Source organism: Ictalurus furcatus, chromosome 5 (assembly GCF_023375685.1).
Source record: "Ictalurus furcatus strain D&B chromosome 5, Billie_1.0, whole genome shotgun sequence".
NCBI classification, from domain to species: domain Eukaryota; kingdom Metazoa; phylum Chordata; class Actinopteri; order Siluriformes; family Ictaluridae; genus Ictalurus; species Ictalurus furcatus.
In genome coordinates this window covers 31,163,020-31,187,454 of record NC_071259.1, presented here as the reverse complement: position 1 = coordinate 31,187,454, position 24,435 = coordinate 31,163,020, and the positions used below count along the sequence as shown (strand labels likewise).

General features: G+C 42.8%; 2 protein-coding genes and 1 long non-coding RNA gene across 3 annotated transcripts in view; 1 reads left to right on the top strand and 2 right to left on the bottom strand.

Annotated features, from left to right (window-relative positions):
• Nucleotides 1-838: 838 nt before the first annotated feature.
• acer1 (alkaline ceramidase 1) lies at nucleotides 839-12,327 on the bottom strand. The gene is made up of 7 exons (XM_053625794.1): nucleotides 12,259-12,327; nucleotides 10,982-11,094; nucleotides 8,950-9,064; nucleotides 7,767-7,905; nucleotides 4,503-4,640; nucleotides 3,624-3,761; nucleotides 839-1,241 (listed from the first exon to the last, which is right to left on the bottom strand). The coding sequence occupies exons 1-7, from the start codon at nucleotides 12,284-12,286 to the stop codon at nucleotides 1,064-1,066; spliced, it is 849 nt and encodes a 282-aa protein (XP_053481769.1). The 5' UTR covers nucleotides 12,287-12,327; the 3' UTR covers nucleotides 839-1,063.
• A 134-nt stretch (nucleotides 12,328-12,461) lies between these two features.
• LOC128608220 (uncharacterized) lies at nucleotides 12,462-16,134 on the top strand. The gene is made up of 3 exons (XR_008386019.1): nucleotides 12,462-12,646; nucleotides 14,815-15,227; nucleotides 16,064-16,134. It is a non-coding gene; the product is annotated as an uncharacterized LOC128608220 (long non-coding RNA).
• The window catches only part of myo1f (myosin IF), a 35,545-nt gene continuing 26,316 nt past the window's right edge, over nucleotides 15,207-24,435 (bottom strand). The window contains exons 20-28 of the mRNA XM_053625765.1: nucleotides 24,170-24,284; nucleotides 22,362-22,531; nucleotides 21,756-21,901; nucleotides 20,577-20,723; nucleotides 19,688-19,836; nucleotides 19,519-19,578; nucleotides 18,608-18,812; nucleotides 17,948-18,120; nucleotides 15,207-16,360 (exon numbers count right to left, since the gene is read on the bottom strand). Coding sequence (XP_053481740.1) covers nucleotides 16,284-16,360; nucleotides 17,948-18,120; nucleotides 18,608-18,812; nucleotides 19,519-19,578; nucleotides 19,688-19,836; nucleotides 20,577-20,723; nucleotides 21,756-21,901; nucleotides 22,362-22,531; nucleotides 24,170-24,284 — 1,242 coding nt within the window. The 3' untranslated portion in view covers nucleotides 15,207-16,283. The remainder of the gene's footprint in view (nucleotides 16,361-17,947; nucleotides 18,121-18,607; nucleotides 18,813-19,518; nucleotides 19,579-19,687; nucleotides 19,837-20,576; nucleotides 20,724-21,755; nucleotides 21,902-22,361; nucleotides 22,532-24,169; nucleotides 24,285-24,435) is intronic.

Here is a 24,435-nt window from a genome sequence, read left to right as displayed (position 1 = left end):
CAAGCGATTAAAACCTATGCGCTTGTCAGGAGTGAAGTAAACCACCCGTCATACCGCCCCAGAGCCGATTATTTCTCTGCGTTTTATTCCTCTTACGCCTCAGAAATCTGCCAAAAATGAAACCTTTTATCCAAGACCACCACGTTGCGTTTTTTTAAAATTTATTTATTTATTTTACAATCCGTTTCTAGCTACGTTTAACGTTAAGGAACGTCCACGAAACAAGTTCTCACGTACGTTAGATCAGAGCTATGAACTCACCAGCTGAGGTACACTTTTCTTTATTCAAGTTTATTCAAGTCCTTCGACAAATCCTAAACATCTCCTTATATAAAACTTTACCGTATCAACAATTCCACACATTAAAAAAAAAAAAAATGAAAAAAATGAAAAATAAAACTCCAGGAGACGATCAGCGGATCATTTCCTCTTCAGTGGGAGGACACTTCTGCCGCGATGGACGTCGCATTTAACGACAGCTCGGTTAGAAATGAAGAAGTGAGACTCCATCAACCCAGAAAATTAACGTCACACCTTAAAACGTTTATGAGTTTTAAAGCTCGACTGACGAAGGACTTTTGTCCGGTAGGGCATTTTTTTTCTTCTTAAAACTGTACGTACTATGCTGAATATTTTATTTTTATTTTATACATATATACACACACATTTAAACTTCGCGTAGACGCAAACCAAGTTGGTTCCTGAGTAGATTTATGTCACGTGGAGTATCACATTTGACACCAGTATATATCTATATCTATCTATCTATCTATCTATCTATATATATATATATATATATATATATATATATATATATATATATATGTGGACACCCACATTAGTCTGAAGAAAACTCATTTAACTTCGCATCACGCTCTGGCTGTGTTTGAGTAAACTTCATCTCGTCTTCTTGAGGAAGACGCTTCAGAATGGCATGTATTCAAATGCACAATACATTTAGCATTTCACACACACACACACACACACACACACACACACACACACACACACTTCATTCTCCACAAACCATCACTGTCCTTTTCTTCTTATTCGCGTGTCTCAGCTAGCAACTTTTCCGCGTCTTGGGCATGGCCTTGAGGACGATGTAGGGCAGCCCGAGAGCCCAGTTATCGCGAGGCCAATACTGCAGGTCGGGGTGAGAGTAGGGGATCTCCATGTTGGCGTCGATGTAGGCGATTAGCGTGCTGGCGTACGCCGTCGCGACCACGATCAGGATGTGCCTTCAGTCCCAAAAACACAAACAGACACAGGACAGGGAGGTGGACGCGTTAGTCACCGCATCGACAAAGAAAAAAACGTATACGTTTTCTGCGAAGAAATGTTTATCTAACATTTATGGAAGGAGTCTCCAGTATCAGCGCTTTGTAACAGAGGTGAAGCGCCGCCTTCAGGGCAAAGACGTTTTCTCGATAACGTGACCAACGGCTGTTTGTTGGGTTTTTTTTTGTTTGTTTTATTAACTTCAAAAAAGAGAAAACGGAGGGGCTGAGTGGGTCAGATTGTTTACAGCCACTATAACGTAAGTGAGAACAGGACAAATTACTGTGGTATGAAACACTAAATGAAACACTTCGAGGTGTTCTGTTGGACGAAAATGGTCAACTTTTTTTTGTTCCTTATGTAGTCAGTCCGTACAGGATTTAGGGGCGCTTTTTTTTTTGTAGTCGTTGCGACCAAAAACGCTCGATTTTGCTGCGGCTTTTTTCTAAATTTGCGATGCAACTCGCGGAGGGTTTTGTGCTTTTTTTTTTGCCGGAAAACTACTTGAATTCGGCGAAACTGCAATTGGACAAAATTATTTTGCACGGTGATGTTTGTTGGTAAATGAGACCATTGTGCGCTTTGTCATGACATCACATGACGCGTCTTGGCCCAAATCTGCGGAAAATCCGCGGTAATTCATGGAAAAAGTACAACCTCCTCCAAATATCGTGGCGTTTCCTTGATTTTGTGTTCATATCTGCGATGGTAAAATGGTGAAGTCCTGGAGGGACTGCTATGTTCATTTGGATTCTGATGAACAGAATAGCCTGGTTTCTGTTTTGGAGCCGTTTGTGTTTGGTTTTCTTTGTTTAGCATCCAAATGCATTGTTTGTTAGGTTTTATTATTATTTTTTTAATCCATAGTGGATATAAAGTGTGCATTTGCACCCTCTACTGTTCACACGGAAACATTTCATTATTTTCCCCACACAATTTTGTCACAGTGCATTACAAGGCAAATTATGGTAAAAATAACCAATTGAACAACAACAACAAAACATTTTTCAGTTCAAGAATTTAAATATAAACTGACATAATTCTCCCAAAACGTTTCTTTTCTGCACGCCTTTGTGACTAACTCTGGCTATCACAATGATTTTTTATTAAAAAAAAAAAAAAAAAGCTGAATAATGTAATTGACCTGTTTGCCCTATGTACAAGCTTATGTTTTTTTGTCGTTTGATGAAACCTTTTAACCGCCAGTAGCCAAAAATGAAAGAAAAACAAACAAAAAAATATTGCCGCAAGCAGCAATGGCGGATTCCTCCTCAAGATTGCGGACCATTTCAAAACTGGTGGAGAAATGAAGCCCACGTATGGAGAATTATTTACCACGTGCGGATACAGTGCTACTTTAACGTTATTTTGAATTCATTCCTGCTGCTGTAAGATTAATCTGAATGATGTGTACTTTGGCTGGAGTAACGACAAACAGCGCCATCTAGCGGACGATAAAGATATTGTTAAACATAATGTAACACATTATCAAAACTAATATTCATTTTAATGGCATTGTTTTTGGAGATATATGACGTTTGCATCGCACATGGTAACATACCGTAGTGTCCTCTTCGTGTATGGCACAGATCAAGTCCATAGATTAATATTAATATGAATTATGGACACAAGAAATATGTACAACAGTTGTCAATTCACCAATATGTAAAAAGTTCGGCCAAGTTTTACTTGATTCCTTAATGTTTAGCACCCTATAGAAAGACATGTATCCCACACAGACGTACCACAGTTCAAGTCAATCGGACCTACGGTTCATGAGAAGATTTTTGTAGTTTTGTACTGGAAAATCGATCATGGCGGACTTTATGGTTCCCAGTGTCTTTTTTTGTTCCCCAGGCATCTAATAACAAATTTTCAGACATTTTGGACTTATGGGGTGGAGGGAAAATCACGTACACTTTGGGCGTGGCCTGTAGTGCCACCTATGGGCTCATGTGTTGTGGGAGTTACTCATGGTCTGTAGTAGCAATGCACCAAATTTCAAAACTTTTTACCCTTCAGATCTTGCGTTATTGGGCACTTTAGGGAGATAAGGAGAATAATAATAATAAGATTATTAGCAATAACAATAGGTTTTAATGCTGTATTTTAAAATCTTGAATCCCTGTGCGCTCAGACGTATAAGGAACTTCACTCGAGCTGGTAAAGTACTGAAAGAGTCAACCATGGGGAAGGTTAAAGTGGTGTTACTGTACGTGCAAAGAGTTTTATGACCCAATTCTCTTCACTCGCTCGTATTAGTAAGCATGTTTTTGTTTAGCAGTACAGTACAGCGGTCGAGAGTAAGGCGTAAATCCGCGTGCGGTAGTAGCAGCTCGTACCAGATGCCGTGCAGGTAGCAGAAGTTGAGTTTTTGCCAGAAGCTGCAGCCGAAACGGTCGCTGATCCAGCAGGAGATGGCGAGCACCCACAGGCCGATGGAGGCGCGCGCCAAACGCAGCACCCGCTGGTCCGTACAGCTGCGAAACAGAAACGACACGGCAAATTAACAATAAATAAATAAATAAATAAATAAAAATCCATGTATATCCTGATATTCAATGTTCACATCACAGTAACTGTGTAACATTTGTATCGATACGATCATATTAAATTGCAAAACACGACTAGGCTAGACGTTCCGATTGTTTCTTTCGACACGGATGTTCTTATTTTATTGTATTGTGCATGTTGAACACACCGTACACTAAATAACCAATTAATATATAGCAACACTCATTATTAAAGCGGCAGTGTGTAACTTTTGCGGATTTAGAGACATCTCTAGTAACATTTTATGTTGGTATATGTATGTGGTTTTATGGACAGGGAATCATACACTTAGACCCAGTAGAAACCACCATAGAAATTCTAATGGTTTCTACTACATCTCATATTACAAACCATTAGCTAACCACTAAAACCATTACCGGTTACCTTAATGGTATCCACTAGATGTAAAACCATTACCTTAATGGTATCCACTAGACATAACATGCCACCAATAGAATGCAACAAATTAATAGCAGAGACTCACAGGGACCATTAAAGTTTCCATTAAAACCATTACAAATTCTATGGAGGGTTTCTATTGGGGGTTTTTTTTCCAGCAAGGAAATAGCAAAAAAAAAAAAATCTGTTCAATATTCGACCGATCGGATTTGAGAATTCAGCAGCAATGCAGTACAAGAAGAAGGAAGATGTGAGGGCTGCCGGCGTACCTCTTCAGCTGCACACACACAGAGTAGAGGATGTGCAGGGCGAAGAAGTTGAGGGCGTAGGCGTTGACAGTGGGCTTGACAAACGACAACAGAGTGGTAATGACTGTGCTCACCATGACCATGCGAGAGAACGAGGTCCTGCAAAAACAGAGTGGGGGGGGTACATACAACACAAAGGACTTTTGAGGTTAACTCTAAAGAACAATGATTTTTATTCTTAAGTCGAGACGAGCTGGTATCGGAAAGTTGCTTCTTTAGCTTAACACGTGACCGACGTATTACAGACGTTTACGGCCACCAGTTTATCCAGATGTGCGTCTTCATTACTTGGGTCTCCACGGGTTTATAACATGAAGACTATAAATGTGTTCGCTACATTAGCCACTTCAAGAAGGAAATGTTACAACTAAGAGATCCAAAAGCTGATACGTGACTAATATAACGCTTCAGTGTTGTGCTGTCTGAGGAAAATAAGCAACGATTGGGTGGTGTGATGAAGCAGAGTTCCTCCTACCATGCTGAATTTGACTGTGATCCTTTCCCGTCCCAAACGGCTTTATTCCTCTTTTACCACAGCTATCTGATACTCGTTACAGTCTTTTACTTAATAAAGAACACATCGTATTTTTTATCCGTTTATCGATACATTTAAAGGCGGAACCTCTACGTAAAAACGTAGGTTTTCAGCTAAGTTACAGCAGCTATAAACAGTCATTCCTGCACTATCCTGAAGACCTTCCTGGGTCGGAAATCTTAAGGTTACAGCTTTGCAGTATATATATATTTTTATTAACACAATATGACGAGCCCGCCTCTGATTACTGGGAATGTTCGTTTCGGTCTTTTGAGAACATCACGGTAAGATTAGTCAGGACGCTGTTGGGTTTATGTGTGTAGAGTATAGTGAGACTGTGTTTAGCTGCTAGTGAGCAGGGCAATAGGAAAAGCAGAGGAGGGAGCCCCCTGCTGGACAAACAATTCACACCTCTCCACAATACCACCGGTACAGAGATAAAAACGGACTGTGTACAGCTGCCACAATAAAATGATAACATTTAAACCTAGCAGGCTAAGTTGTAAAAAAAATAAACAAATACTTACAAACAACTGCAAATTCTTACAGTCCCGAATGTCTACTTTCATATAAGCCTTTAACCACTACCGTGGAGTCTGACATCACAAATAAATTCAATGCTGAACATGTGCACGCCCGAAACAAGAGGAAATTCTATTTTTTGGCCTCTGGGAAAAAAAGAAAAAAAAAAAGAAAAAAAAGAGTTAAATAAACAATGTTTATTTTAAGAAGTGTTGATGTTTTTTTTTTTTATTATTTATTAATGTAACGTTAACGTCTATGAATGTTTTCTGCTATATACATATATAATTACGCCTCTGAACTTCGAGAAGCAGAACGATACCAAACTGCGCTAAAGAGAAAAGTGATTCTGGTTTTCCAAGATGGCCGCCACCGCAATGTCCCAGCGTTCAGCTACATGACGAAGTTTTGTTCGTGTTTCTAGACGACAGGAATCCCCACTGTGTCCTAAACCACATCATCATCATCATCATCATCACTGAAGAACTGTGGTATAAGAGGAATAAAACACTGAGATATATAGAAAATAATAACCTCTGTAGTACTAATCGTCAAATTGTTGCTTATTTTACGTATAACTATGCATCCCTGTCTGTGGAGTAAAATAAATAAATAAATAAATAAATAAATAAATAAATAAATGTCTGAGACCAAAATCTAGGATTTTTTCCCCCATTTTAAACCTGGAAAAGAAAGGAAAACGTTCGATATCTTTAACGTTCAATACTCTTCACTACTTCGAGGTCACAATCAAATCGCACGCAAATTTGTGCGATTGAACATGCTAACTCCTTTGAACAGAAGCTCAGATTTTCCTCGGGTCTCGTCTCCTTCGCCGAAGCACATGTTCAGACGAGACTCCAGTGGATTGGGGCTAGCTTGGGGCTAGCTCGGGGCTAGCTCGGGGCTAGCTCGTCAGGTTTTAGGAGTCTGCGCCAGTTCAAATGCACGCCGTCATTAAAGCAAAACGGAGATGTATGAAATACTGAGATGTTCAGAAATTCATGTAAACGTTTCTAACGTTATACTTTGCACTCAAGCTGTTGCGGATGATATAATTTGTAATGAATGAAAGGAAAAGGTATGAAATTAGAAAAGAAGGCAGGATAGAAGCATTTTTCACTCGTAGTTTCAGACATTCAGTCCGAACTGGACGGTCTGAAGAAAAAAAAAAGAAACTATTTTGGGTGACAGACGTCAGCTACACGTCAGCTACACGTCAGCTACATCATCCACGTAGTGCCAAACATTCGCTTTTCCAGACAATAAAATATTTTGGTTGATCGTCCACAATTGTGTGCAAAAGGGAAACCTTTAAAACTTTGACACGGATTCTTTCTCAGAACGTGTGTGTGTGTGTGTGTGTGTGTGTGTGTGTGTGTGTGTGTAGGTGTGTTCCCTTTCACCTCACAGTTACGGTTTGACTTAAACCTTCTTTGTTATTACTCATTACCCGAGCCTTTTATTATTAATCTCTGTTACCGTCATCATATCAAGTCCGCCTGACTGATTTACGACGAGGCGTGTGAAGCACACACTGACTGAAACGTACGTAATCCAGCTCTAATGTTTAGTTGCTGTTTCAAAAACTCACGCCGGCGTTTGAAATAATCCCCTACTGATGGTTGGCTATGCTTGAAAAATCAGGATCGCTACAGAAAACGCTATTACAGAAAACAGAATTAGCGATAGAAGTAAACGATTGAACACGCAACGGCGACGTGTGATTCGCAAACGAGTCGACTCTTTGATCCGACTCTTATGTGAACTGCTCGCGTAAACGTCACGCATAAATTTATCCTCGTCCTGTTTAGGGAAATAAATGGCTAAAAGAGTCGACTCTTATGCAGTGCCTTCCATTAATATTTACTAATAATTACATTTTAGTTGTTTTTTTTGCATCCTAACCCCGCCCACTATGCTTTCCCCCTCCCCCAACACCATGGGCCAGAACATGCTCGGTGTCCGACGTGCCGACGTTTTCACCTCGAAAACATCTACAACAGCCTGCTTGAGCTTCAGATTAAAAGTGATGATAATATGGTTGCAGTTTGATTTATTTATATATATATATATTTATATTTAAAACACAGACTGCTATCTTGTAGGACTTGTTTTTTTTTGTTTATGTATAGAAAAGGTGTTGCGTCTGTGTGTCGGATATTTACCTGTCTTTAACAAAGTGAGGAAAATGTTTGCGTGGAAACCAGAGAGAGTAGCCGACGGCCAAAACCCAGAGGATGGAGAGCTCGTCCAGCATCTGCCCCATGAAGCTCAGGGTCATGTGGAAGTACATGGAGAACAGACCTGAGAGAGAGAGAGAGAGAGAGAGAGAGAGAGAGAGAGAGAGATTCACTAAACTACTTTATGATGTATTTATTTAAGCTGGTAAATAATACCTTTAGAGCTCCATCCTATACTGTACACACACGGTCCATAAGCACCAAACATTACGCTACACACAAGCGATCGCTGACTTTTAGGTGCTTGTTGCTCTTTTACTCCGGCATTATTTTGAAGAGAGCATAGGGGATTGGAATGAACCACTTCACTTCCCAAACCTAATATCTTCAGAAATTCCTTAAAACGGGATGCTTTATCCTGCTCAGGGATGCAGTGGATCCGGAGTCTTTCCCAGGAATGCTGGGAAACCATGACGCAGGAATGCACCCTGGATTTCCACCAAAGGCCACCATCCACTCACACACACACACACATACATACATACATACATTCGCATTCACATCTACGGGGAAATTTAGCATAACCGGTCTGCCTTGCACGTTTGTTTGTTTTTCCGGAGAACGGGAAGAACCCGGAGAACCTGGAGGAAACCCGCTCGGAAACAGTCATTTTGCTAAACTCCACATAGACAGTAAACTGCCAAATTAACTGTTTCCGAGCGGGTTTCCTCCGGGTTTCCTTGTTCTTCTCGTTCTCCGGAAAAAATAAAGAGGAGCTCAGGATCGAACCAGGCATCCATGTGGGTTTTATACTCCTAAAAATGTCCATTTCTTCCCAAACCCAAGGACCCTCTTCAGCGATTCTTAAACATACCCGTCTTCCGTTAAAACACCGAAAATCAGCTGAAATTGTGCTGACTGGTTACTAGTGAACTTTATTTAGTGGTCATTTTATTTTTAGGATGAGTTACTGTAGGTGAGTTATTGTAGTATTCGTCACTAGTTGCCTAGGTGATGGAGTAAATGAGAACACGGCTCAGGTCTCTGTGTAACATGCCCCAGATGGCAGCTTGGTCTGCGTGTGAATGACTAATAAAGTGGGATGTGGTCATGGGGACAGGGGGACAGGGGGACAGGGGGAGATAGTGAGAAAGGTGAGGACACTCACCCACAAAGATCATCATGAGCCACACCAGGTGCACAGCCAGGTTTCTCTCCTTAGCATACGGGTGCAGCAGGTAGAGCATTATAGGAGCCACCACGAAGAAGATGAAGCTGCTCATCTGCAACAAGAGCAGACAGATAGAGAGACAAGATGAAGAAAGAGAAGACTGAACAAACAGACAAAAACAAAAAGAAGGGATAGGTAGATAAAAACAAGTGCTCCCACTTGTCCCCTCTTCCTTCTCACTCCGTCTTTCATGCACTCCCTCCCTCCTCCTAGATCTTCTTTCTCCCTCCCCATTCTCCCTCTCACTCCTTCCTGCTCCCTCCTCTTGTACCTGCACTCTCGCTCCATTCTCCTTCTCCCTCTCGCTCCCTCCTCCTGCGCCTTCTCCCTCTTCCTTCTCCCTCTCGCTCCCTCCTCCTTCTCCCTCTTTCCTCCTGCTCCCTCCTCCTTCTCCCTCTCGCTCCCTGCTCCTTCTCCCTCTCTCCTCCTGCTCCTTCTCGCTCCCTGCTCCTTCTCCCTCTCTCCTCCTGCTCCCTCCTCCTTCTCCCTCTCACTCCCTCCTCCTGCGCCTTCTCCCTCTTCCTGCTCCTTCTCGCTCCCTCCTCCTTCTCCCTCTCGCTCCCTCCTCCTGTTCCTTCTCCCTCTTCCTGCTCCTTCTCGCTCCCTCCTCCTTCTCCCTCTCGCTCCCTCCTCCTGTTCCTTCTCCCTCTTCCTGCTCCTTCTCCCTCCCTCCTCCTGCTCCTTCTCCCTCTTCCTGCTCCTTCTCGCTCCCTCCTCCTGCTCCTTCTCCCTCTTCCTGCTCCTTCTCCCTCTCTCCTCCTGCGCCTTCTCCCTCTTCCTGCTCCCTCTCGCTCCCTCCTCCTGTTCCTTCTCCCTCTTCCTTCTCCCTCTCGCTCCCTGCTCCTTCTCCCTCTCTCCTCCTGCTCCCTGCGCCTTCTCCCTCTTCTTTCTCCCTCTCGCTCCCTCCTCCTGCTCCTTCTCGCTCCCTGCTCCTTCTCCCTCTCTCCTCCTGCTCCTTCTCGCTCCCTGCTCCTTCTCCCTCTCTCCTCCTGCTCCTTCTTGCTCCCTCCTCCTTCTCCCTCTCACTCCCTCCTCCTGCGCCTTCTCCCTCTTCCTGCTCCTTCTCGCTCCCTCCTCCTGCTCCTTCTCGCTTCTTCCTCCTTCTCCCTCTCACTCCCTCCTGCTCCCTCTTTCCTCCTGCTCCTTCTTGCTCCCTCCTCCTTCTCCCTCTCACTCCCTCCTGCTCCCTCTCTCCTCCTGCTCCTTCTCGCTCCCTCCTCCTTCTCCCTCTCTCCTCCTGCTCCCTGCTCCTTCTCGCTCCCTGCTCCTGCTCCTTCTCCCTCTCTCCTCCTGCTCCCTGCTCCTTCTCCCTCTCTCCTCCTTCTCCCTCTCACTCCCTCTCTCCTCCTGCTCCTTCTCGCTCCCTCCTCCTTCTCCCTGCTCCTTCTTGCTCCCTGCTCCTGCTCCTTCTCCCTCTCTCCTCCTGCTCCTTCTCCCTCTCTCCTCCTGCTCCTTCTCGCTCCCTCCTCCTTCTCCCTCTCACTCCCTCCTGCTCCCTGCTCCTTCTCCCTCTCACTCCCTTCTCTTTCTCCCTCTCGCTCCCTCCTCCTGCACCTTCTCCCTCTCGCTCCCCCTGCTGCACGCTCTCACACCTTTTTCATCAAAAGAGATCACTTATTCAAACTGAGCGAGATGGTGTAGGGATCAGGGTGCGGTTAGGAATTTGTCCATGACACCACATGGAAATCCAACCGTGTAACCAGTCAGACAGCAACTTGGCCCGGTTCCAAACTGACGACAAGTGTGTGTGTGTGTGTGTGTTTGTAGTGCAGTAAATAGATCTTGCTTATACAGAAGCAAATGAAATCTCAATGCAGGTCTGTGTTTAAGATATGATGTTAAGATATCAAAGGATTTCTGATGCCAACAACTAAAAGTCACTCTCATTCTAATAAATCCATTTATGATCAGACTTTGTGGCAGTGTGCATTCCTCTGTGGGCGTGTGTGCATGTGTGTGTGTGTCTCACCGTGTTGAAGTACTCAACAACATTCTCAGAGTGCTTGTAGTTGTCCTCACACCAGTCCACTTCAGAACTCTCGTAAGAAAACACACCTGCCATTTTCTCGTCGGACAGGATGCCTGACAGAGAGACACAGAGAAACAAAGTGAGACTCTGTGTGTGTGTGTGTGTGTGTGTGTGTGTGTGTGTGTGTGTAAGAGAGCGAGAGAGATTATTATGAACAATGTGGTTGTTGTTAATTCATTATTTTTTATGCATGTCCCTCTTTTTTCATACACTGATATAATCATGAAGAGAGAGAGAGAGAGAGAGAGAGAGAGAGAGAAAGAGAGCAAGAGAAAGAGAGAGGGTGGGTGGATGTACGCGAGAGTGAGCGGGAGAGAGAGAGAGAGGGGGAATCCTATTCTAATTTATCTCATTATCAAATGAGATAAATCACAACCTTTTCTTCTTCTTCTTGTTTATTTTTAACGAGTCAGATGAATCGACTCGGAGTCAAGACGCCGTCATCGGTAAACTAAACTAAAACCGTCCAATGAGAACGGAGAACGATTTCATAACTTGCATCGTTTCCCAGAATTAACTCAACATAAACTAGGACGCACCAAACACCTTACACGGATTTCCCGGACTTGTACCATTTTTTGGCTCGTATTTTACGACACTTACGTCGTTTGCACGTGAAGAACGAGGCCAGATCATTACATAACGTCCGTAAGCACACCATCAGCGTCCACATGGCGTCATCATGCACGCTCACGTGTACTCAAAAAGCGTTTACAGTTTTCATCTCAGCTCGGAAATCGTCTCTGGACCGCTTCGTGCATTGTTCATCGCAGACAAGACAACGTACAGCGCATACGTGGAACATGCAGTATGAAATACATGACTATAACCTGCACATCTGAGTTCTGTGACAGAAGCAGTTTGTATTTTATCTGACGTTACAGTTCGGATTCACATTGTGTCATAGTGCATTTCTAAATTTCATACACTTTCTCCTCGTGCACTTCTCTTTAATTTGTCTGAAATGATTATTATTATTCCCCTCCACCTTGTTCTTCATGGAATCCTCTGGAAAACTCCAACATTGACTCCATTCATTCATGCGGCTAACACTAATGAAGGTATGAATATTCAAATGAATAAAGGTGAGATTATTATAATGACAGACCAGTGACCATATCTTTTAGTAGGCTACTAAAGTGTTCTATCCTAATGCTAATCTGAGAAAGCCTTGAAAGTGATAATCTCAATCAAGATGAAGATTCACAGCCTCTTACCTCTCAGGAACGTGTCCATCACCATCATTAGATATGTGTGTGTGTGTGTGTGTGTGTGTTTCAGGTAGCTTAATGTTAAGGTGAAAAGAGACACATTGGTTTTTTAAAAAAAATGACCCCAATCCTGTTAAGCGGGTCTCAGGTGAAACCGACTGAGCGCGCGCATTCCTGGTACTGAGGTACAGGTAAAACCTGTCAGGACACCACAAGCTACATGACACTACGTACATCGCCGTGTTGCCTTAAAAAACGTGTGTTTGTTTTTTTTTGTTTTGTTTTCTTATAAACATAACCACAACTGACTCACTGACTCGGGGTGAAGTCTAAACTGCAAACCTGCGGCCTTCACCGCGCACCTGTCGGCCAGATAAATTACCTGGACGCACAGGTAAGAGACAGCATTAGCGACGCTCATTGACTGACAAGCTATTAGCGCAACGCGCATGCGCACGAGTGTCGAGGCAGCGTAGCGTGTGATAGGCGGCGCCATTTTGGTGAGGGAACGTTTTTTAATGGTTTTATTTATTTATTCTTTTTTTTTTAAAACAACAACAACAACAATGTTTTACAAATACAGCCAGGGGGTAAATTAAGAAAGAGAGAGAGAGAGAAAGAAAGAATTCAGTACAAAAGATAGAAATAAACTCAAGAAAGGTTTATATCAAATAATGTTTACATGCATTAACACGTTTTTACAGCTTTCTTCATTTTCATATTTTATTTGATATTGTTTTTAGGGTTGTTTTTTTTGTTGTTGTTGTTGTTTTTTTTCCTGCAACTTGTGTCGTCAAAATGAAAACACAAAGGTTTATTTCCCCACATATTTACATTCATACTTGGCATCCCTGCTGAAAACGAAAACGAAAACAAAAACCAAACAATAGAAACCCTCATCGAATTTGTAATGGCTTTAATGGGAATTGTACTGGTTTTAATGGAAACTATAATGCACTGGTCACCCTGCACCCTGTTCCTGGAGATCTACCTTCCTGAAGGCTTTAACTCCAACCACACCTGACCATCTAATCGTCGCCTTAAGAAGTTCTTGATCAGCTAAAACAGGTGTGTTAGATTTCAGTTGGAGATGAAACCTGCAGGAAGGTAGATCTCAAGGAAGAGGGTTGGTGACCACTGCTTTAATGGTCCCTGTTGGTGTCTACTGGTGATTTGTTGCCTTCTCTTGGTGGCATGTTATGTCTAATGGATACCATTAAGGACCTACGTCTTTAGTATTACGTCCTACTACGTAATGGAGACGTTTGATAATGGTTTTAATGGTTAACAGCAGATGGTTTGTAATATATTTGTAGTGGAAACCATTAGTAGCACGTTCGCCTCACACCTCCAGGGTCGGGGGTTCGATTCCCACCGTGGCCCTGTGTGTGCGGAGTTTGCATGTTCTCCCCGTGCTGCGGGGGTTTCCTCCGGGTACTCCGGTTTCCTCCCCCAGTCCAAAGACATGCATGGTAGGCTGATTGGCGTGTCTAAAGTGTCCGTAGTGTACGAATGGGTGTGTGAGTGTGTATGTGATTGTGCCCTGCGATGAATTGGCACCCTGTCCAGTGTGTACCCCGCCTTGTGCCTGATGCTCCCTGGGATAGGCTCCAGGTTTCCCCGTGACCCTGAAAAGGATAAGTGGTTATAGAAGATGGATGGATGGAAGCCATTAGAATTTCTGTGACGGTTTCTATTGTTTGTTTTTTTTTTTTCAGCAGGGCAGTTATCTTGAAAGTGTGCAAAGCAAGTGATGTAAAGAAATGAATAAAACACGAGTTGGTACGCTGATATAGGGAAATAATCAGCTACAGGGTGGTGTGATGAGGCCCGACTCGATGCCGAGTCACTGTTCCAAAACGTGGCTAAAATGTGTCTCAGATCTCCCGAAGTGTTAGACGTGTCTTCGCTGCATTTCCCCTTACACTTTTATAATGTGTGTCATTTCCGCTCCCCATCACCCACCCGCAAAACAATCAAGTGTAAACACCTAAAGGGCATTTTTCAGAGCGAAATGTTCCTTTAATCTCGTGGCCGTTCTCCAAAACAGCAAATCTGCACATCTACACTTTCCTGAGCATTTGGAAATCCAGTTCATGAAGTACAGTACATGTCACGTATTTAATTTATTAAAAATTACAGCAGGTAGGACATACACCTGCGTGTTCTCTTTCTCTCTCTCGGATTAGGTTTTACTGAATCCCTCTTTCACACCACTCTTCATTCTCAGATATTACTCACCTGTCAAAGAATGCGGCTTGATGCAGAGAGTTCCTGCAGGACCTGTCCTACAAACCTGTAATCTGCCATTAAGTACGGCTGCGACAAGATAATTATAGTTCATGGAAACTAAAACTAAGGTTGCAAGAGCATTTTAACAAGTTAAATAAAATGAAAATTTAAAAAAAATACTCAGAAACGCTGAAACTATTTTAAGTAGGTGCGAATTCATTTTAATTTTTTTTTTTTTAAGGAATATATACAGTAGTATACTACAATGATCAGCCATGACATTAAAACCACTGACAAGTGCGGTGAATTACACTGATTATCTCGTTGCAGTGGCACCTCTCAAGCGGTATATCAGGCAACGAGTGAACGGTCGGTTCTCAAAGTTGACGTGTTGGAAGAAGGAAAAATGGGTGAGCGTAAGGATCTGAGCGGCTTTGACAAGGTCCAGATTGCGATGGCGAGACGACCGGGTCAGAGCATCTCCAAAACGGCAGGTCTTGTGGGGTGTTCCCGGTATGCAGGGGTTACTACCTATGAAAAGTGGTCCAAGGAAGGACAAGCGTTGAACTGGTGACAGGGTCATGGACACCCAAGGCTCATTGACGTGCGTGTTGAGCGAAGGCTAGCCCGTCTGATCCGATCACACAGAAGAGCTACTGTAGCACAAACTGCTGAAAAAGTTAACGCTGGCTCTGATAGAAAGGAGCCAGGACATCACAGCTTGCTGCGTACAAGTCCCCCGTGTAAGTACTATAGAAACACTAACGTATTAGAACAAGCATGTTTATATAAACATATACATCATTTGCAGCTGGAACTACTGGCAGAGCTGCTGTTATAGAAGATCAATCAACACCTTCTGACCAATCAGAATCAAGGCTGAGGCATATAGCAGTGATGGCAGTGAGCTGGTTGCTTAAAAGTAGCTAGGGAATCATTATATCGGTCTGCTGAGAGTCATTAAATCAAGCAGGTTTGGGGAAAATCACTTTACTGACATATTTGAAAAAAAAAAAATTCATGATCATTTACATTTAAAAAAAATATTTTTTTGCCGTACAAAAGCGATCTGAGATTACGTCAAGTAAAAACGGTGTGGTGAATATCCACTGAACATAATCATAGACATTTACAGTGAGCACTATTTTTTGAGGAGAAAAAAAATAAAGAAAAAGAAAAAATAATAATACTTAAATATTAGTACCACTGATTTAGTTCATTTTCAGACTTGGAAAGGCATTAATACATTAAAAATAATCAGGCATCTAACTTAAACACTGTTATAAAAATAGCATACGCCCCATAGGGACTGTATTCCTGCTTTGGTGTGTGTGTGTGTGTGTGTGTGTGTGTGTTTATGTGTGTGTGTGTGCTCTGTAAAGAAAACAGCGCCTTGGTGTGCTTGTGCAGCAGCAGTGCAGGCTCTCCCCCTTTAATTTATATAAACAACATACAATACAAAACTTCAAATTTTTCAAAATTTCATAATGCCTTTGTGCTTTTTGAAATATTTGTATTTTCCAAAAAAAAAAAAGAAAAAAAGAAGAAGAAAAGTTTAAAACACCTTTTTCTTTCACAGATTAAGTCTAATCTGGTTTCCGTACGAGATGACCAGGAGCATCGTTATGTTACATTTGACCAGGAGCGAACAATCTGCATTCATGTTTAATGGTTGTGTCCCTGGGCCGTTCGCTTCATCATCACCAGACACCATGTCCTGACAGGTTCAGAAGCTGGATCACCAAAGAGAGGTCAGAGGTCACGGACAGGTCGTTCAGTGCCACAGAGTTCGGACCGTCTCAGATTTTCTCCACGTAATTCCCAGGGAATAAGCCCTCTTTCCCACGCATCCTGCCGGTCCACCAGCCTGACGGATCTGAAAAAACAAAAGCAAGCAAACGAATGAACAAAATAGATTAAAGATGGAAGGATGCAACGAAAGAAAAGTGGTGCTTGATGTATAAGACCTCAATTAAATTAGTTCAATTAAAATAGTTAATTAAAAGAAATGAAATAGTGTCACTACTTGACAGATATATCTGGTCGATTTGCTGGCCTTGCTAGATGTTGCGCAATCACTTTCGGCCCCACTTAGCTTCACAGAGTTCTTATTGCACCTAGTGGTCAGAAATGAGAACTGCAACAAGTAATAAACTAAGAAATACAGGTCCATTGGGGAAGGATTCACGCTGCCCCATGCTATCTCTATGAACATTGTCACTGGAGGAGGAGGAGGAGGAGTGAACAGGACACTTAATGACAGGGTTGCCAGATTGGGCTAGTTTATATTAATACGTTGTGGCTGCCAAGATATTGTTTTATACAGTAGCAAATAATCAGAATTAAATATCATGAATTTTCACAAAAACAGTGCTTAAGTGAAGACAGTGTGTCTATGATGTACATCCATCCATCCATTTTCCATACTGTTTATCCAACGCAGGGTCATGGGGGAGCCTGGAGCCCAGGAAACTTGCGGCACAAGGTGGGGCGCACACACATTTTCACACACTACAGATAATCTGGGAATGCCAATCAGCCTACAGCGCATGTCTTCGGACTGGGGGAGGAAACTGGAGTTCCCGGAGGAAATCCCGAATCACGGGGAGAACATGCAAACTCAACTCACACAAGGTCAGAGGCGGGAAGTGAAACGCCAACCCTGGAGATGCGAGGCAAATGCGCTAACTGCTAAACCACCATGCCCCGCTCTATAACGTACAGAACCAAGATATACTGGAAAGACTGGTAGAGGGAAAGGGGGATTATAGAGGAATACATCAGAAATGTGTAGGAAACCAAAGCCGAGAGTCTGAGGAAAAGAACAAAATGTCTCCCTTTTCAGATCCCCATTGAAAATCTAGGCTAGTTTCGTGGTCTTTTGTGTGGTTTTTATTTTTTGAGAAGTACTTGGGCTGGAAACTTTGCTTTAAACCCGTCAACCCTGCTTAATGATATTCCCTCAAACACAGTTATACAAAGGTACGTCTTAAACGAGCTGCTAGATTACAGTATGCTGGATGTTTATATGTTGTCGCTTCTCGGCTGCCTCGGAAAATCCAGTAGATAATAGCCTGTAGCATTAGTTAAGTGTGATAGCCTCTTGACTTCCATGTCGTCCTGCAACACCCAAATCTACATTCAAGAGCCGGATCGCTGCTAAATAAAATGTCTCTGCCTGTGGAATGACTCTAAAGAATCTTATTTTATCTTATATCATTATATCAACTACTGAATATGTTGAACATACAGTATATAGCAGCGTAAAAGGGAAAACTGTAGAAAACCCCCATGGGGCTATATGGTCATCTCGCGAATGCTATTGATTTGCCCCTGTAACCGGACAAATAAAATCTCAGACATTAAATGAGACTACATGGTCTCACCACCAGAGGACAGTATATACACACGTCTGTAAGACATCATTTAATTTGATCGTTTTTGCCCTTTATCCGAGACTCACCTTCTTTAATGAGGTCTATAACATCACCAGCATCAAAACTGAGCTCGTCCACGTCCTGACCGTTGTACTGATACAGCGCACGGCATCGAGGACCCTGCGGTCGCGGCGCAGCTTTGGGCCGGCTGCTGGGGGCCGGAGGAGGACGCTGGCTGATGCTCCTCTTCCGTTGCATTCTTAGAAAGGAGGAAATAAACGTTGAAAAATTCAAAGATTTGAAAAGAAAAAAAAAAACCCACGATAGAGCGGGTTAATATGATATGATGTTATATAATATGATGTTATGAGGTCATAATAATAATTAGCATATTTTATTCTGCAGAAGAGCTCCAGCTAACAGAAAGAGACTTGGTTGTATTTTTTTTGTTGTTAGTATTGATTTTCTTGTAGTTATAACTTTATTGAGCTGATTTATATTTTCTAGTGTAAGTGATGTTTGTGTGTAGGGAAAATAAAATGGAACTGAATTTAATAAAGCTGAGATCTGGGTCATGTTGTTAGCCTTTATTATTATTTTTAATGTGAAGTTAAAAAATGATAATCATTTCTAATAGGTGTCGTGGGACCTCTATTGTCAACAGAAGGTCCTCACAGGTACAGTAAGACAAGCGTGTGTGTGTGTGTGTGTGTGTGTGTGTGTGTGTGTGTGTGTTTAACTCTCACCCAGACATGCCCTGATCAGGTACGTTGAGGAAGTCCAGGTTAGACGTTTGTGTGTGGGGGGCTGCTGTTCCTCGCTTGGCTTTCTGAGAGTCCAGTTTGGGAAGGGCAGCGTTGGGCGGCCGGTTCCACTTATCCGGTGTGGAGTAGGTCTGCTCCTGCGGCTGTGCGTTCCCACGGGGGAACTGCGCCGCCCCGTTCTGGTAACCTGTAATTAAAAACATAAGCAGATTGTTGTTGTTTTTTTTGGAGTGTCGTATTACTCTTATACCACCGCGATTAAACTGTTATATCTATTAAAGAATGACACGTCACACTTTTTTACTTGTTTACTTAGTTACGTCTCCTGTTGTCCCCTTCTCCTTCCCTAGTGCAACAATTCCACATGCTTAAATCAGTTTATGTGGGCGTACAGATCCCGGTATAAGCTGCTACTAGAGACACAATGACCTCTTACTATGAGTGCGTTCATTAACAAACCTGTGAGAAAGTGGGAGGATAAAGAAAAAAGAAAAAAGAATAATCAAGAAGCAAACACGAAGGTCAAGGGAAAGATGATGGAAGAGGCGAAGGAGGAAAACACAGGGATGAGAAGGAGACGAGAACGCGAAGAAAATGTAGAAGACGTGGACGAGAAGAAGAAGAAGAAGAAGGAGGAGGAGGAGGAGGAGGAGCAGTATAAGAGGACGAGAAGAAGAAAAACAAGAAGAGGAAGAGAAGCAGACGAGAAGAAAAGGAACTATAGAAACTATGGAAAGGTTTACATGTTAGAACTTTAATATTCAGTAGGCCTGTGATTTGCAGCTGCACTACTGCTGTTATAGAAGATTAATCAACACCTTCGGACCGATCAAGAATTCAACAGCGCTGTGGTATAAACAGAAAAAAATAGAAAGACGAAAAAAACCCCACACCTCTATTGGGGGCCGGTCGTCTCCCTCCTTGACTGGGCTGCATGCTTTTTCTGGTCGGTTCTGTAACGAGATATAATATAAAACCTTCAACAGTTACCCTTTTCCGTGTTAGCGCGTTTTTGCGCGTACAGACCCCCGTCCAAAAGCAGTCTAACACTGCGTCACTCACTTGCAGTCTTGGGTAGTCCGTCTCCTATACTGATATTGAGAGTTTTTCCTGCAGGTTTGATCTGAGCCACTTCTCCCTGTCCCCTAGAAAACATCAGCGTGCGGCTCCCTCCTCCTCCCCATCCCTCCTTCTTCACATGAAACTCCAGCCTGTACAGATGACACACTCGGATTAAAGGCATCCGATAACGTTAATAACGAGGGAGGAACTCGGGAGAGTTCCAGCCGCTCGTGCGACTTGACTGTATAGAGAAACAGTTCAAAGACGGGACATCGCAGGATCCTGGAGCTGTGAGACGGCGACGCTACCAAGCTGCTTTTTAGGATTAAGAGGTACAGCGCTGAGCAGTTCTGCTTTGTCTCTGGGCGGAGCTCATTTTCAGTACGGAACGACGTAAACCGAATTCAGTGCGTGTCAACATGTTGTTTTTATAATCGTAGCATTATTAAAGTATCTTTGAAAACGTATCATTATTAGGTGTCCAGTAAGAAAGGATAGGCTCACGAGCCAAAACATACTGCACAAGCTCATCTGTGAAACATGGTGGTGGTAGTGTCATGGCTTGGGGTTGCTTGGCCGCTTCTGGTACAGGATCACTAATCATTATTGATGATGTATCTCCTGATGGTAGCAGCAGAATGAACTCAGAGGTTTACAGGACGTTTTGTCCGGCAATTTACAGAGAAATGATCTGCCCACGATCCAAAACATACAAGCTCATCTTCAACATGGTGGAGGTAGTGAAACTCTCTAAAAATAAACAAAAACTTACATACTGCACCTTTAACCTCTTCACCAAGCCTCGTGTGAGGATTTTGGGGGAAACTGTAGATCTGTGCGTGCGTCTATGTGTGTGTGTGTGTGTGTGTGTGTGTGTGTATATATATACCTGTCACTGAAGGACAGTGTGAGTTTGCTCTTGGTCTGCTCCTCATAGCGCTTAGACAGCAAGCTCAGAAACTCAGTCTTAAACAAGGACTCCAGCAGGCTGTCGTACTGAGCCTCGTGCAGGATGAAAAAGTCATCCTGCCTCGTGCTAGAGGGGAAAAAAAAATAGATCAATAAATACAGTGAAAGATAAGAGACGTGGATGTGGATGTGGACGCGTCTTAATTCAGATCACAAATAAACAGCCTCCCGGAAAGAGATGGAGGTTATCAATGAAAAATAAAACAGCTCAAAGATTCATGAAATGATGGAGATTAAATCTGGTATAGCAGATTAAAAAAAAAACATGAGCAGTGTGTAAATAATGCTAGGAGACGTGGGTAGCTTAACGTTATTCTTGATGTGCTTAAATCACACACACACATATATATATATATATATATATATATATATATATATATATATATATATATATATATATATACACACACTGAGGGATTTAACCCTGCATTTTTTCCTCATTTGAGTCTACATTTAGTGTAGAATTAATATTTAAATTACTTCACCAAACATCCGTATAAAGTTTCCTTTTTAAAGATCCTATTATAAGATTATATTGTGGAACTGAGCGCAACAGCACCACCAGTGGTCGTAAGAAGAACATACAGGGTGGTGTGAAGAAGTGAGGCTGAGTCTGGGGCTGATTTCTTTCTAACCCAAGCGCTGTAGATTCATGTCAGGTGAGTACACAGTGCGACACGCATCCTCGATTTGACTTCCATTTTGGTCTGGATGGGTTTTTTTTTTCTTCTTCCTCACACTGTATCATCAACGGGGTGAATTATTTACTTGACCATCCTTCCGATCAAAGATCAAACGTTTTTGAAAGTTCGTTAACGCGTAAGTACATGAGCATTAACGACCTTCTGTTCACGGAAACGTTCGTCTAAAAAAAGAAAATCACTACCACATCTGCGCGAGAGAGGTCACTGATGAGGTTATTTTTTACCCACATTCTGTTCGTGTAGAATTTTCACACACTGAAGAAAAACCTCAAGCTCACACACTGAGCGTAAGCCCACCGATGTGCGGTGGCTCTGCTTTGGTCTGATGGGCAAGAAGCAAAAGCTTTGCAGAAATGAGTCAGCGTGGTGTATTTAAACACAGGAAGTTTCCTAACCTCAGTGAAACGGAGCGTATGGTACCGATTTCGAGTTTTCTCTTCAGCACTTCTTTGATCTGGCCTTTCTCCGGACCCTTCTTGACTTTTTCACGTCCGATCAGGTAGATGCCCTTAGGTGTCAGGATCAGATCCCTTTTAATTGACTGGAAAAAAAACAGACAGAGAGAATGTTGTGTGTGTGTGTGTGTGTGTGTGTGTGTGTGTGTGTGTGTGTAGAGATAAACACAATCATAGAAACATCCATCCATCCATACACAGGGTCGCGGGTGGAGCCTGGAGCCTATCCCGGGGGACTCGGGTTCACAAGGCGGGGGACAACCCATCGCAGGGTACAATCGCACACACATTCACACACTATGGACAATTTAAAAACGCATTATGCGTTAATTAAAAAAAATAAATAACAACACATAATACGATACAGTTTGATTTAATAGCCTCTGAAGCGAACGTTGTTCAGAATCTTGGGTAGGCTTTATATTGTCCACGACGTAGAGAAAGACTGTTTTATTCATTTCGAACGAATAATATTTGCTTTACGATTGTTGCGAGTCGATTCGTTTCAATCGTTGCCCCTAGTTACATCTGACGATAAGACCTTACCTTAAACCTGCGGTCGTATTTGCTCACAGAGTCAGCAAAGTCGACTCGCTCTCTCTTGGCCAGGAACTGACGCAGTTCAGGCCTCTCCTCCATGCCCAGGTAATCGCCGACGAAGTTCCTGTTAATGCTATTCCTGCGTCGCTCCTTCGAGTTATAGAGAATGTCCGAAGCTAGGAACGGAGCGCACAGAGATAAAGAGAAATAAGACATCCTTTCGTAGTATAACATATAAACGATTTCTTTCGAAAGTGAAGCTGGTCTCGTTGTGCAGAGGAAGAGGAAGTGACATGATCACTGTGTTACCCAAGTACCCAAGTTTGGTTTTTAAGACTCTGGACTTTACTCGAGTTTCTGTCGATGAATACTTTGGTGGGCCTCTACTGGTAATTCGCTGCCTTCTATTGGTGGCACGTTATGTTATGTTATGTCTAGTGGATACCATTAAGGACCAATAATGGTAATGGTTTTTAATGGTTAATGAGTCTTTTATTAGTCACATACATTACAACAGAGTGAAATTCTTCTTTTCGGATATCCCAGGATGTTAGGATGTTGGGGGTCAGAGCGCAGGGTCAGCCATGATACAGCGCCCCTGGAGTAGAGAGGGTTAAGGGCCTTGCTCACGGGCCCACAGTGGCAGCTTGGCCGTGCTGGAACTTGACCAAGAGCCTTAACCATCAAGCCACCACTGCCCCCTTAGCTGATGGGTTGTAATGGTATTTCAAGTGGAAACCATTAGAATTTCTGTGATGGTTTCTATCGTTTTGGGTTTGTTGCATTTTTTTTTTCAGCAGGGATGTACTTTCATATTTTACCTAATGTAAATGTAAGCGTTTAGGGAAGAATTTTATTGTTCACCAGAGGGTTAATTTAGAGTAGTGTTTACACTTTGACTTGAGTAAAGAATTCGGGTGCTTTTAACACCTCAGTAAGTGTGTGTTGAGCAGGTCTCAGGGTCAGAGCAGGATTATTTTTAAAGCGTACACTAATATTCCACAGGGAGCTATGCTAGGTCCGTTATTTATTTATTTTTTTCCTCGTACGTTGCTCCTGGGCGTGAAATCGGAGCTTTTAAAATGACACAGGTGACACGTTACTGTGCACGTGATTCAACGCTGCGAGTCCTTCACCTGTTCGGACGATACGTACACCTTAAATGGAGATCAAAGACACTTACATTGCAGGAAATGAAATTCTACACACTTAGCAAAAAAATATAATAAAAAGATGTTTGTCTGGTTAATGATGAAACTTTTTCAAATCTTTTCTCGAGGTAACAGAACGTTGAAGGTTTTCCCTCAGAGGACTTCACTGCGTTCGAAGACCTTGTTTAAGTCGAAGTTCCTTTTGTTTTTTTTAAGTCATCGGTTATTTTTATGATTAATTTGTCTTTTATTTCCTGGAAAACACCTACACCTGGTGAAACGTGTCGTGTTAATACACGAGCACGATTCGTCGTAGTGGTATTTCTTTCCCGTCAAACGTCTCTTCGCTCTACGCGTATGACTCGACTCGTAAACGACTTCGCTGCTCGCCGATGAGTCAAATCGCACTTGCTAAACAGGAAAAGCTCTAACTCTGGAGCTCGCTGACCCCTCGGGTTTACACGTTGCAATTCTGCAAAATGCAAACCCGTCTGCAGACTGTTCTCGAGGAACTATGCATGGTTTCATTGGCTGTCACCCGTGAGAGCTTATCTGTGCAAGCTGCAAGTTGAATCATTAGCATATCTGGGTGAAATAGTCCCACGGTGACACTTTAACATCCTGTATGTGTTCGATGGTTTATGCACTATTAAGCTCTCGTACCCTCCTCTCTCATCTGCTCGTACTTCCTCCTGGCGATGTACTTCCTCCAGGCTTTCTGGATGGTTCTGGCGAACGTGTCAAACTTCCTCTCGCGCATCTCCTCCAGCAGAAAGAGCTGAGAGCGAGAGAGTAAAGAGTTTAGCAGGTAAAAAGCAGAGGATCTACTGTAGTTAAAACCGGGTCTACGTTACAGTACACTACAGAACGTTCCGGCTAAATGTACTGTTTATTTTACTCTCTCAACCTAGCCGATGAGTTCTAGCGCT